This window comes from Eumetopias jubatus, unplaced genomic scaffold (assembly GCF_037043125.1).
Source record: "Eumetopias jubatus isolate StellerSeaLion01/CBP00866 unplaced genomic scaffold, mEumJub1_p1.0 scaffold_17, whole genome shotgun sequence".
Lineage (NCBI taxonomy): Eukaryota > Metazoa > Chordata > Mammalia > Carnivora > Otariidae > Eumetopias > Eumetopias jubatus.
Window position 1 is genome coordinate 26718118 of NW_028274823.1, and position 14250 is coordinate 26732367.

At 54.2% G+C, this 14250-nt stretch overlaps 1 protein-coding gene across 2 annotated transcripts in view; it reads right to left on the reverse strand.

The window, feature by feature from the left end:
* The window catches only part of NEURL1 (neuralized E3 ubiquitin protein ligase 1), a 75190-nt gene that overhangs the window by 6853 nt on the left and 54087 nt on the right, over positions 1-14250 (reverse strand). For both annotated transcript variants that reach the window (XM_028098969.2, XM_088019944.1), the window contains exons 3-4: positions 10950-11191; positions 10262-10583 (exon numbers count right to left, since the gene is read on the reverse strand). In XM_028098969.2, the coding sequence (XP_027954770.2) occupies positions 10262-10583; positions 10950-11191 (564 nt within the window). The remainder of the gene's footprint in view (positions 1-10261; positions 10584-10949; positions 11192-14250) is intronic.

Genomic DNA, 14250 nt, shown 5'->3' on the forward strand with positions numbered 1-14250 from the left:
CCTTCAGGGGTCTTTCTGTACTTGAATATGCCCACTACTGGGCCTCCCAGGCAACCCGAGCCACTGCTGAGCTCCTCTAAGAAAGTGGTTCCTTCTCTTAGACTGAAATCTACCTCCCTGTATCCAAGGATATCTTGGATAGATTTACTTAACTTCTCAGCTTCAATGTCCTTCTGTGCCAGTACTACCTCTGGGGCAGCCCCGTGGAGAAAACAACTCCCCTATACTCAGACCCACCACACACCTTCCCACCTCTTGGACAATAAACAGAACCAGACTCAGTACTCCAGATGTTCCCTGACCAGCTCAAGGCACAGTGTGGCCACCACCTCCCTTGATATTTACACTCTACTTCTCATAATGTAACCTAAGGGTATTTGGGGTTTTTTAGTAACCCAAATCCATATACTGGTAGGCAGGACAGAAGCATAGTTAAGTGTAAGGATTTTGAAGTCATCAGCCTGGGTTGAAATGCTGGCTGCACCATTTCCTGGCCATATCACCTTAGATAAATAGCTTAACCTCTCTGGGCCTCTCTTCTTCAGCCATGAAATCAGCATTTACTGAGGTGCATAAAATCTGTATTCTAATACTCCGCTCAGAAGGGATGCTGTGAAGTCCAAATGTAATAAGCTACAGAGGGCACCTGGAGAGTAGTACCTGGCCCGTAATAATCACGAGGTTAATATGACCCACTGTTATTGTTTACATGCCCCGGGGCTCAGAAGAAAGTGCATGGGCTCTGTGGTGATACAGGCCTGGGTTTAAATGTCCAAGCTAGCACTTGAATCAACTTTCCTCCCAGCCTCAGGTCACTCAGCTAGTGATGTGGTCTACAGAATGGGGGTAATCACAACTGTGTTGTGATGGTGACATGGGGGTCAGAGACAGGGTGGGGGGGGGGCCTGGGACCTAGGTACTTGATAACTTCAGGTACCAGTGCTTACTCGGGCTGTTTGTCAACTGAAGTCAGGTCCCCCTGCACCAGGCAATGAACGCTCTGCACCTGTGTAGGACTTCACATCGGTCATGAATGGCATCCCTGACTGAGGACCAGGAAGGAGAAGCTACAAAGCGGAGATTAGAGGAGAAAGAAGAGAAGGAAAGAGAAATAGCAGGGGGTGGGGAGAGAGGAGGCAGGGCAGGAAAATGACCCCTTTGGCTTTGCTTGAAATCTTGGAGGAGTCGAGAGAAAAGGTACAGGAGATGCTGGGAAACAGCTAAAAATGGAATCCCCGGGGCCGGGGCCCAGCCCAAGTATGTCTTCTCTCCCAGCCAGGCCGCCCCTTCGGGGTCAGGAGCAGCTGCAGGCTGCCAGCAAGCTCCAAAATAACCACCCCCTCAGTGCACCCAGCTGTGCCGGGTCCTGAAATAGGTGACACTGGAGACGGAGGAGCTGGGCAGAGCGCCCTCCGCAGAAGGGTCAGCAGAGGTCAGAGCTAACGGAAAGCCAGGGAAGGGTCAGGCCCCCAAAGCCACGGAGAGAGCCTGGAGGCCAACCTCAGCCCAGGGTCACAGCTTGGAGAAAGGACAGAGGGCAACCTGTCACCCCAAGCAGTGGGGTGGCCTGTTTGGAAGCAACAAGTCCTACCATCCGGGCCAGGGACCCAGGGCTGCCCACTCTGGAGGTGTTTACACCGTGCCCAGAGCAGGGACTGGCACAAGGCCACAGGGGACGCTGCTCGGCTGGCTCCCCTCTCGGTGTCCCCTCTTTCGGGAAGGACTTTGTCAGTCTTCAGCTCCTGGTGGGGGGGGGGGGGCGGCACAGATCCTTTGCGCCAGGGCAGAAATAACCAGGCCCCACAAGGGCAGTGAGGCCAGGGCAGGGGTTTCCTCCCCTCAAGGTGGCACTCGGGTCACCCATTCACTGACACGCTGTGTGCCCAGGCCTAGGCAGTGGTTAAAGAGAGAAGCCAGCACCTGGGCCCCAAGGAGCCAGTCGGCTGTGGCGGGATTAAAGCTTGGAGGCATGAAAATATTTGAATATAATTTCCCTACAAAATTCTTAGTGTCTCCAGAGGAAATCCATCTTTCTCTGCCAAGTTCTCACCCAGCCTTGCCTAGAATGCTTCCGGGGACAAGAAGCTCACCACAGCCCAAGGCTATCTGTCCCCTAACTCTGAACAACTGTAATGGTTAGAAAAGCTGTCCAGGCACAGATCCAGAGGTATCCCACATCCGCTCCATGGCGCCCCCTCTGAGCCTTCTCTTCTATAGTATAAATACTCCCTTTAGGATAATGCTCTCCAACCAAGCCTGAGGTCCCCTTCCTGTTTCACAGTGAGTCAGGCACAGGCTCTTGGAAGAAACAAGATTTGACCTGGGCCCTGAAAGACAAGAGAGTTCGAACTGACAGACAGAAGTGAGAGGCACTCAGTGGGAAAAGTGCACTAGCAAATGCCCAGGACAATCTGAGGCCAGTGGGGAGAAAGGAAGGGAGAGGAGAGGAGGGGCCAGACTGAGGGCACCGGGGCCAGCTCTGGCCAGGGGTCCACTGGGCCCACATGTTGCCAGCCAGTGCAAGGCAACCAAGGCAGGGCCTGGGCACTGGTGCCGGAGCCCTCAGGGGCAGGCAAGGGGTTCCTTTGAAGCAGGGCCTGCCATCAGCCCGAGAGTCTGTTTGTTCAGATTCTCACATCCGGAGCGCTGGCTAATCTTTAACCATGGGTTGGCCCGCGGCAGCAGGCTGGCTGGCGGGCATCTGCCGGCCCCTGTTTGGACGGCGCTGGAGGCCCATTTACTGTCTCCATAAACATCCTCCTGCTGGTCAGCACCTGGCATGGGGCAGGGGAAGGAGCCCCAAGGGCGAGGACATGGCTTGGACGGGAAAGGGGTTTCCCCCACCCCTCTGGGCAGCGCCCTGAAACCCACACCCGCCTCCACCCTCTGCATATAAACCCAACCACAGGAAAGCTGGGAGAAACAAACACTTTGTGAGGCTCATGGAGGGAAGGGTAGAATGTCCCAGAAACACTGGGAGTCACAGACTCTTAAGATTTATGGAATCTCCAAGACAGAGTATCTTAGACATATAGATTCTCAGACTCATCTGGTCTAGTGGTTCTCAAACTTTTTTTTTTTTTAAGCAGTGAAATCCTTTTCTCCAACAGAAGCAAAAGCTCTGGTTGAACTCTCAGAGGAGACCACAGAGCCCTGCCAACTCAGCTGCCTGAAAAATGCCTCTGGAACCCTCCAGTGTCTCAAGGAACCCAGCTGGAGAACCATAGATCTTGTTCCAAGAAACAATTTAGATAGCATGGTTTGAATTTCACCCACATACAGGGACTTGGTTTTAAGGCTTCCTCTTCTAAGGAGAGGACTGGCTTGGGAGTTGTCTATTTGGTGGGATTTTTAAGTTAAGTATTCCTTTTTAACCTACAAACGATTGCCCTTGCCATTTGTGTAAACACTCTTACACATCCGTGAACCTCACGGACTCTCTGAGAGATAAATGGCACATATATAATTATGTCCAGATAACAGATGGGGTGCTCGGGGCACAGAGAGGCTGGAAGGCTTGCTCACAGCTGGTGAGTGGCCATGTCAAGTCTTGATTCAATCAGGTCTCCTGCTTCTGAAATGAGGGCTTTGTCCCCCATGCTGCAAGGCCCCAGCTCCTCTGCTCTGTGCCCCCCTGCCCTGGGCCCCCCAGGTCTCTCCAAGCTCTCAAAACTGTATCTTGGGCCAAAGAGATAGTAGGTGGAAAATTTGAAACTGCCATCTCTGGCTATTAGAAACAGTCTAATATTGCCAATCATATATGATTGTACTTTTCATATATTCATTCTGGTTAAAACAACAACAACAACAACAAACAAACAACCAGAGTGCACTGCGAACAACAGAACCAGACGAAGCCCTCAGAAGCCTTCAGGGAACTATGAGGCAGGCAGACTCACCGCTGAATCGGGATGCTGGGCAACCCCCCTTTTCCAGCCAACACTGCCGGGGCTCTGCTGGCCTATCTGTGCCCAACATGTGCCACGGATCCCTGACACCCTGAGCTCATGAGCTCCACCCTAGAAGATGTAGGATGGCCAACTCCCCACCCCTGGGAGGTAACCCAGACTTAGCAGGGGGGCCAGGGGGACTCATATTTAGAGAAGCTAGGAAGTATTATAGCACACGTTCCTGGGCCCAAGGCCCAGTTCTCCCAAGCTGTGTGACCTTGGGCAAGTTATCAGACTTCTCGGAGCCTCTGTTTCCATATCTGCAAAATGGGTACAATAATAACTTTCTTTATAATATATATAAAGCTTTTATGCTGTCTTCTTAAAAGAGCAGGACAGTACATGATGCAGAACTGCTGGTACCACCTAGACCTACACGTGCCCCGGGTGGTCAGGAGCAGGAAGGGTCATAGGAACAGGGGAGGTCAGGGAAGGCTTCCTGGTGGAGGGGAGGGCTTGGTGTTGAGTCCTGATGTGATTAGCAGAATTGGGGGGTGAGCAGAAAGAAGTGCCAGGAGGAGTCTCTGAAGCAGGAGGAACAACAAAATTTTGTTTTAATCAAAAAGAAAAGAAAACTATCAAAGAGGAAGAAATCGCCAGCAGCATCCTCAGCACTTTCCCCCAACCCCCAGAGCTTCGCTCAGCTGCCTTAAACTAACATTTGCCTCAGAGCCCCTGGCAGCCACGGCTGAAGGTAAATATTGGTTTAGCCTGGGAAACGGAAGCCCCAGATGGCAGTATGGTCCTCTGCCGGCCAGCACGGTTCATACTCCTCGGGCCACCGAGCCGAGGCACCCTGAATGGGAGACTAACGCAGGGCCTTATCTCTAGAGACGGCCCAGGCTCCTCACTGCAGGGAAGTCAGGCTGGCCCACCAGCCCACAAACCAGCCCAGCAGCAGCCTGCCCCTCCAAAAGGCACCCTCACTGAAGGTCTCTCTACATCTCCCTCCTCAGTAGGCGGGTCTATTACCAGAACTTGGGAACCTGTGCCAGGGTTAAGATGAAGCAGAATGCCCTGAGCCCTTGGGAGTCCACCCTCAGTGGTCCCCTAATGCCCTCCTGAGCTCAGCCACTACCATTTTGACATGGTGATGTCTTCTCATACTGACCTTATGCCCAGATGGCCTGGGAGATATGAATTCCAGGCCCAGCCTGGCTTCTGACTAGCTGGGAGAATCTGGGCAAGCCCCTCCCCCATCTCTGGGCCACATCTTCTCCTTTTGAAAGACTTGATAGCACAGAAGCTGCCAGAAGCTTTCTGCTGTCATGTCTCTCTCCCCTGTGATGCATGCACATACGCCCACCTGTGCACACCCCCTTCTCCACAAGTCACCTACCACCCCTTCACTTTGCTCCCTCCTCTGAAGGTTCTGTTCCCTGACGGCTGATTCCCCACCTCTGAGCCTATGCACACCCCTCCTGTCCGGCCTAAACCGCTCTAACCCCAACCAGTCTCTTCATTTCACCTTGTTTGGTTCTTGACTCGAAACTCATCTCCTACAGAAAGTCCTGGATTGCTCCCCAGCTGTACCACCCCCGACACACGGTTTTACTCTTCAGCCACATTTCCCTGCAGAACTGGACTTAGGTCACCTCAGAGCAGTTAGATGGTGTGTCCCCCCAAATAAACACTCTTCAAGGAGAGGGGCTGGGTTTTCAAATCTTGAGCCTCCCCTCCCCCAGCCCTGCACAGTACCCAGGCTGTGGTGGGCATACAGGGGTATCAGGAGACCCTATAAGTGAAGTCTTGGTTCACGAGCTTTCTGCCAGGACCCACACAGCTGCCCTTCCTGAGCCAACATTTCTGAAAGGAGCAGGGAGACCTTGAAAAACTGGAAGAGGACCTTATCTCTCCAAGTAGTAATCACCCCATAAAACTTGTGTTTATTTGGTTGCTGGCAGGTCCCTCTTCCTGGAGGTAGGAAGCTGTTATTCTTGGAAATACCAGCCCAGGCTTGGGCCAGGGCACCCCGAGGCAAGAGGTGATCTCCCGAACTCCAGCATATCAGGGAGCCTGGAATGCACGAGGCAGGCCTGCAGGGGCCATGGTGTGGACCCCGGGGGGCCTGGCTTATGTTAGGGCAGTGGGGGGTGGGACGGAACACCTGCCTGGAGTTGTCAGTCAGCCCCTGCCTGCGCTCTATCAGGAGAGACAGCCAATCTGTCCATGGCCTCACTTGCATATCTGCTAGATGCCAGGTACCCCAGGATATCTCTGATCTTTTTTTTTTTTAAAGATTATTTATTTGTTTATTCATGAGAGACAGAGAGAGAGAGAGAGAGGCAGAGGGAGAAGCAGGCTCCCAAGGAGCAGGGAGCCCGATGCAGGATTTGATCCCAGGACCCTGGGATCATGACCTGAGCCGAAGGCAGACGCTCAACCACCTGAGCCACCCAGGCGCCCCACAGGATATCTCTGATCTTAAGAGCAGATATGGGCCAGGCAGGGTTTGGAGGGTTTTGGCCATAGGTCCCAGAGACAGGCAGGAAAGGAGGGGGCAGGTCTAGCAGGAAGTCCCTAAAGATGAGACACTGGTTTGGGAGGTAATCACCAAAGGAAAGAAGCCCGTCTTCAGAGCTGCCAAGGCAGAGAGCGACCTCTCAGGGAATGGAGAAACTCAAAGCCGGCTGAGGAGGGAGTTCAGGGAAAGCCAGAGGCACTGAGGGATCCGGGCCACGGAGGTGGAGGGTTGAGGGGGGGTAGGCAGTGAGGAGGACAGGGAAGGAGACTGACCCTGGGACTATATAGGGCAGCAGGCGGATCCGAGAGGGGAGGCCACCGAAAGAGGGTATAGAGCAGCGTGCCTACTTCCAAAGCTATCTTAGATGGATCTCTTTTGTTTTTACACAAAAAAGAAATCAGTTTCAGAAGAACAAAACAAAGAGATATTTTAATCTGCTAACTGGATTCAGGGGCCATCATCAGTGTTTGAAAATGCCCAGGGATTATGGTGATTTACAGCTCGGACAGGAATCTGCTGGGGCCTCGGCCTTATCCGAAGTACCAAGAGGAGCCTGCTGGGAGATCCAGATGCAACTGAAAATACTGCCTGAAAACCCATTTATAGTCCAAGAGGGGTAATAGGGCCAGGTCCAGTGAGACCGCCTGGGCTGTGCCCCAAGGTGGGACCCGTCAGATTTTGGAAGCCCCATCTCACCTAGCATGTCCCCTTTACCACCCCCTTCCCAGCCCTTCCTGGAACTTCTGGACCCAGCCTAAGCCCCCTTCTCCAAGAAGCCTTCCTGGCTCCAACCTCCCTCACTGACCTCAGCCTCCTCTGACTTACTGCCTCCCTCCATACTAAAACTGCTGGAGGTTTATTGGGGAAGGTACTGCTTTTGGCATCAGAACACCCCGTTCAAATCCCAGCCCCACCACATCCCTACCTGGGCAAGCCAAGCCTTCCATGGGTCTCAATTTTCTTCTTGACAAATGGGGATGAAAAACACTCTGTCCAGGGCCAGCTGCTGAGGTTAAATGAGATAGCTGGATGGAAACCATCTCGGCAGATGGAAAGGATCCTATGACCACAGCACTAAACAATTTACTGTCTTCTCTTGTGTTATGCTCTGAGTGTGTCTGGAGCGCTTGCTTCGTCTCCTTAATTTCCCAGTGAGGCTGGGCTATCTGTGAGCGAGGCTGGGTCTACCTCACTCCACTTTCCTTCGTCTAACAAGTTACCTGCCCTTCCCACCACTCTCCCCTACCGAGCTCCCAAATAAGCCTTGGTGTCCTCCACGCACCAGACACAAGGTTCTACTCTGGAGAGACATCCAGTGGGATAAGACATGGTTTCACCCTCAAAGCCTTTCCCCGTCTTGTGCAAGACCTATGGATGGACCAAAAAGCTCAGCCAATGCCTCAGTGCTGAGAGAAGCCCAGGCACCATGTGGTGGGACACAAGAGAGAAGAGAACTCAGCTCCAGAAGGCTTCAGGGAGGAGGTGGCTCTTGAGCTGGGCCTTAATGCCGGAGTGGGATTTTTGACCTTTGGGGACGGGAGGAAAAGGCATTCTTTGCTAGGAAAGGGGAAAGCGGGAATGCTGTCCCTACCTCCTTTAAACCCGTCCCAACAAGACTATAATTTTTTTTAAGAGGTGAGGTACTCTGTCTCCCACCATGTGGCCCAGCCCTGGGTGAAGTCACAGTGGTATTCACGACCTCTTTACAGATGAGAAGCCTGAGGCTCAGACAGAAGTGTCCAGGCTGGAGCATAGACTCAGGCTCTGGAACTCCAATGCCTGGAAGTGTGAGGCCCTAAGGCTATCAGAGCAGCCGAAGGTGTTCACTTGAACTTTAAGTTAAGCTTCACCCTCTCCAGTATGGGTGGGGAAGACTAACGGTAGTTGAGGACCTACTGTGTGTTAGCTGCTTCACATAACTCAGCTCCTTAAGCCTCCAAAAGAACCCTGAGGGGAGCCTGGGTGGCTCAGTCGTTAAGCGTCTGCCTTCGGCTCAGGTCATGATCCCAGGGTCCTGGGATCGAGCCTCGCATCCGGCTCCCTGTTTGGTGGGAAGCCAGCTTCTCCCTCTCCCACTCCCCCTGATTGTGTTCCCTCTCTCTGTGTGTCTCTCTCTGTCAAATAAATAAAATCTTAAAAAAAAAAAAAAAACAAAGAAACAAAAACCCCTGAGAACAGTTATTTATTATTACCTACCCCTTTTTACAGATAAGGAAACTGAGGCCCCACAGCTATTACAGGGTGAGGCCAGGAGCCCACCTGGGGCATAACCACTGCCCTTTCTGCCTCCAGGAGGTAAGAGGCCCCACAGGAGCACCCATTTCACAGAGCGAAAGGAAAGCAGATCCTTCTCAGGCAGCCTGGGCTCCCTTCTTCACTCAGTAAGACTTGGAAGAGCCTGCTTTCAGGCTCTTAACCTGTCCACGTGAATGCAGAAACACTTGTATTGAGTTCAAAAACAGAAAGTTCCCAAACTATTAATCAATAAAAATAGCCTCCTGGTGTTTGGAAGTCGACAGAAAGGCTTCTGACAATTATTCATTTGTTTTTACTTTCACCGTCTGTTTTACTCAAATGAAGGTATTTTGAAAAGAGCTTCACTGTTTCTTGGCTCTGAAGCCAGAGAGGAACAAAAGAAAAAAGAAGGGTTTTCCAGGGTCTCATGGCGTTTTTCTCTGCGGGGAGAAGGGGGCAGGGATGGCAACCGGGAGGAGCAAGCTCAGGCTGGACATTGACTGTGCTGGGCGCTTTACTTACAGCCTCCTGAATTTCCCTTCATCTTCCCACCAGCCCATTTCATAGATGGGAAAGCTGAGGCTTCTACAGGCTCTGCCTGGAGTCACAACCACTTTGCCCGTGAGCTGATGTGTACCCAGAGTCTGTGTATGCGCATGCACACACACTTGTCAGCACGTGCACAAGTGAGCAAGCTGAGAGTGATCCTAGACTGGGAGTCAGAGGACCTGGATTCTAGTCCCAACTCAGCCACCAAGTCCATGTGTGACCCTAGGAAGCCTGAGACTCTCCAAGGCCCCTTCCCAGCCCTGGCACTTTAGAGTCACACGTGCCCTCGCCAGGAAGCACGGCACCTTAGCAGCCCAGGCTGCCTTCTGATGCCCCTCCTTGCCTCCCACTGCATGGATGCCCTCTCACTCCCCTAAAGCCGACCTACTCACACTGGGCACCCAGGAGCGGCCAGAAAAGTCTTAGCCACCCTAGTGCCTTCTGCTCTCCCCCCTTACCCCTTTGACTACCTCCCTGCAAGAAGCATTAGGGATGGGACTGGGCCTCCTGGGGGGCTACCGAGCCCAGGGGCCAGGGGCTCACTTGGGACTGAGTGTTAGCCGCCCCCCGCCGAACTCACCTGCTGCGCCTCCTGGGGCCAATGACTCAACCTCCCTGAGCTTGAGTCTCGCCTCCACGGGTGCCACTGACAGAGTCAGCCTCCCAGGGTTGCTATGAGAACAGCAGTAAAGAAGGGCCTGGCCCGTGGTAAGTGCTCACTAAACTGTGGTGTCAGTGATTAATATTCATTTCTTCCTGGAGGTGGAGGGTCTTTGAAGCTGCTGTTTCTGATGACAATTATGTGCTGCTTGAAGGCACAACCTGAGGGGCCTTGGAAGGCAGGAACCCCACCCTGAAGCCCCTTGCTCCAGCCGTGGGCGCGAAGGATGGGTGCACTCTGCAGGCACATGAAGGCTCCCCAAGCTGTCCCCATGCCCACTTGGCCGGGGCCCTGCCAGTGGGGGAGGGGTCCCTCCCAGTGCCTGATGGGATGGAGCAGCGTCAGACCCCAGCACCCGGAGGAGGGTGCTGCACCTGAGGGGCGCAGGGAGCAGGCACTCACCAAGCAGCTGCACGCCCCGCGTGAGGCCGTAGACGTCCACCAGGGCCCAGAGCGGGTCGGCCGTGCGGACCCCATTGAAGAAGAGCATGGCAGCTGAGTCGTTGATGCGGTAGAACACACGGCCCTTCTTGTCCACCCAGAAAGCAATGATGTTGCCCTCGTTGGCAAACTCCTCAGGCAGCGCCTTGGCCCAGAAGCCGCTCTGGGACACCAGGTCGGGGCAGGCGTACTTGGGCAGCGAGTCAGGGTGGATGCGGGACGGGTCCTTGCTTGTGAAGCCCAGCCGCAGCGCCCCACTCCAGCAGCACTGCTTCTTGGTGATCTGGATGAGAAAGAGAGCCTCAGAGGGTACTGTCCAGCCCCGACCGGCAGGGAGGGAGTGCGTCCTTCCCAGCAGACCGCCACGCCCCTCCCCACAGACTCCCCTGGGGAGTCACACCGCCCAGCCGGCCTCCTTTCTCTCCTCTGAGAGCCTTCCCACCGTCTGGTGACAGCTCATTGTGGTCCCCATGGCCACAGCCCTCACCCATCCCTTCTTTGTCCCACAGGAGGAAGAGGGCAGAGCATGAGGAGGGGTGAGGAAGGGCAGAAGTGGCAGCACAAGAGAAGGGCAGGGTGCCGGAAGGGCCGGAACAGAGGGCAGTGCTGAGCCCTGGGGACGCGCAAGGAGCAGCGAGGGAGGGCCCACCTTCAGCCTGACTTGCTCGTAGATGAGGACTGGGCGGTTGCTGAAGGTGATGGCATTGCAGAAGCTGGCCTGCCTCTTGACGGCCTTGTGGCTGAGGTCCATGAGGATCTGGGAGCCCTTGGTGTGCGGGTGGAAGAGCAGCGGCGTGGCCGGGGGCCCCCCGCCAGGCAGCACCGGAGGGCAGTGCTTCTGCTTGTGGTGGCATCGGTGAGAGGTGACAGGGAAGGGGCCGCCGATGGAGTCTGCAAAGGAACGAGCCGTGAGGTCAGAGTGTGGCAGAGAGCCCTGGAGCGGCAGAGGGATGGGCGCGGCACAAGGCCCAAGACGTCCACCACCATCACAACTGGCCCCCGTCTCTTGCCGTGCCCCGCTTCACCACCTACCACCGTGCAGCATCCATCACCATTGGCACTGGTCCCCCACCCATCACCTCCCACCACGGGACTACCAGCTGCGGCCACTCACCAGTATTTCCCACCATCTACCCTCCACCGGCCCCCCTTTGTGATAAGTCAGCATTTACTGCCCACACCCACCACCATGCCCTGCCACTCACCACCACCATCATTTATTTTATTCAACAAATATTCATGATGCATCTACTGAATACCAAGCCCGGCCCTCGGCACTGGGCATAGAGGCATGAAGCATACATGGATCCGTTCTCAAGAAGACAACAGTCCAGCAAAGGAAGGAGGACATACCCAGGAATCACAACAAAAATGGCAGACATGGATTAGTGCCCAAAGGATGGGATGGCAGGTCCCTTCCCAGGAAAGCCTCCTGGAGGAAGGGAGAGGAGGAGAGGGCATGGTTGCTGGACTGACAAGGCTGAGCTGCCAGGAACAGGTGACCTTGGAGCTGCCCTTGGAGACCAGCAGGGCGGGTGGGGCAGCCTCTGCAGCTTCAGCCCCAGGAGCACGCCCACCGCTTCCCTCCTTCAGGGCCACCCCCCTCCACCTCCGGCCACCTTCCTGCTTTGCACCCCCCATACCCACATCTTCCACACAGGTGGGCCTCCACACCCGGAACTTGGATCTGCCTCAGGAGCGTCTGGCGGGGGGTCACGCTGCTTTCTTCTTCAGATAGCTCTACCGTACCCCCAAATAGGACAGAGTACAGGACAGGGCGTGGTCCGGGGGAAGGCACGTTACAAGCATGTGGGGTTGGTGTCCAGGAGACGGGGCAGAGAGAGGAAAGAACATGGCCGAGGTGTCAGGCGGTTTGCGTGTCTGTCACTCATTGGCTGTGTGACCTTAGGGAAGTCACTTCCCTGCTTCAGCACAAGGGGTGGCTGGAGCCCTAAGACATGGCTCGGCAGCATTGGTAGTGTTAATGCAGTCTTGGCAGCTGGGGACAAGGAGAGGTGTTCATTTCCTCCCCAAGATCTGTGTCCTGTCCATCAGGAAGGGCAGCCCCTGCCCTGTGCCATCAACTTGAGGAAAGAGACATGGAGGATGGGGAAGACGGGGTTGAGGAAGTAGAAAACCACAGAACGTGACAGAGGCCTTCTGGAACGTGTCAAAGTTTGGTTCCTCCAAGGCAGTGACTTAATAATGCAGAAAGCACAATCAGTATCAGGCCTGCTCAGAGGTCTTCCACTCCCTGAAGAGGAGGAGAGTTTTCCAGGGAGGAGAGGAAGACAGGAAGGGAGGAGGAATGTCCTGGGCTGGGAAGACCCAGACCTTAGTCCAGGCCACGTTTACATAACTTTGCATCACTTTGCATCTTTGCTTCCTTCTTCCCAAAGGGCCCCAGACACCAGTGTCCATGGTCCATGACCAGCCAGACATCCTGTGTGTGGGAGGCGGGGTTGGAACAGGAGGAGCTCCCCTTGCTCTCACCAAGGAGAAAAGACTGGAATCACAGAACAGTACTCAAGGCCTTTAAAGCCACCAAGCAATGAAGGCTGGAATTGCCCAGAGGAGACCCAGTCAGTCTGGGAAGGATACCTGGAAGAGGCTGAGTGGTCCCTGGATAGTGCAGAGCCAAGGAGGTCATTCCAGGGAAGGGAATGGTTGGGGTGAAGGGCAAAGGGTGGCCAAAGGGAACCTACAGGTGCCCTGCCTGGGAGAGGTGCCCTTTGGGATCAGGCCAGGCTCAGGCGCAGCTTGACTGCTGGTTTAAAAAAATATCTGCTGGGTAAATGGATTAGAGATCATGGTACGGCTATACAATGGAATATTACTCATCAGTAAACAAGGAATGAACTACTGATATGAGTGGCAACATGGATGAATTTCAGAATAATTATGCTGAGTGAAATAAGCCAGTTTTTAAAAAATAAGCAAACGTAATCCATGGAGTAACTGCAGGGCCTCTGTTCCTTTCAACCCCCCCCTCCTGCCTACACTCTGTCCCATTTGTCCAGATCTAGGAAATGCACACTAAGGGCTAGTGATAACAAGTAGATTGAAGGTCACCTGGGGATGGTGGGGGAGAGAGGGAGGGATTGCCAAGGGGCACAAGGGAATGTTTGGGATGATGGATATGTTCACCATCTGGATCGTGGTGACAATTTCATGGGTGTATACATATGTAAAAACCAACCCAATTGTACACTCTGAACACATGTGGTTGAGCATATGTCAATACACCTCAATAAAGCAGTTTTTTAAACCTGCTGAGCCCAGCAGCTGATTACAGCCTCTCCCATGGGACTCTTCCCCAACTTCCACTCGGAATCCATGGACCAACCGCAGGACCTCAGCTTCCTTCAAAATGCTTCCTCTCCTTCCCACCCATCCTGGGTGGGGTCCTAGGGTCCTGCATGAAGACCCAGAGAACACCAGCTCTGGGCAAATATGGTGGAGACACCCAGGGGCCAGAGACTCAGGCCCTGGCAAGACCATTCCCCCAGCGCTCCCTTCCACAGGCAAGGGTAGCACAGGCCCAGCCACCCTGGCTGACAGCAAAACAGATGGAGAAGGAAGATTAGGGAAACCCTGGACCCTGGTGACACAATGGACACTCAGACATGTGGCCTCAAAAAGGCACATTCATCGGCACACACAGACACCTATGGGCACATGAAGGTACTCCAGACCCTAGGAGACATAGACTTAGCCCTTCCCTCATCCCTTGGGCCAGGAATCACACATTTACACACGTACTGTGCACACACACATACTCATGTCCACGGGGATGAACGAAACAGCACACATAAGACGCACGCCCAGCACACATGGGCCACACACATCCAATAATAATGGCAGCCATTTCTCAAATGCTGCTGCAGGCCCAGCCCCAAACGGGGAGTTGACGTGCACTCACCGGTTTCAGCCTCACGGCAAACTCTAAC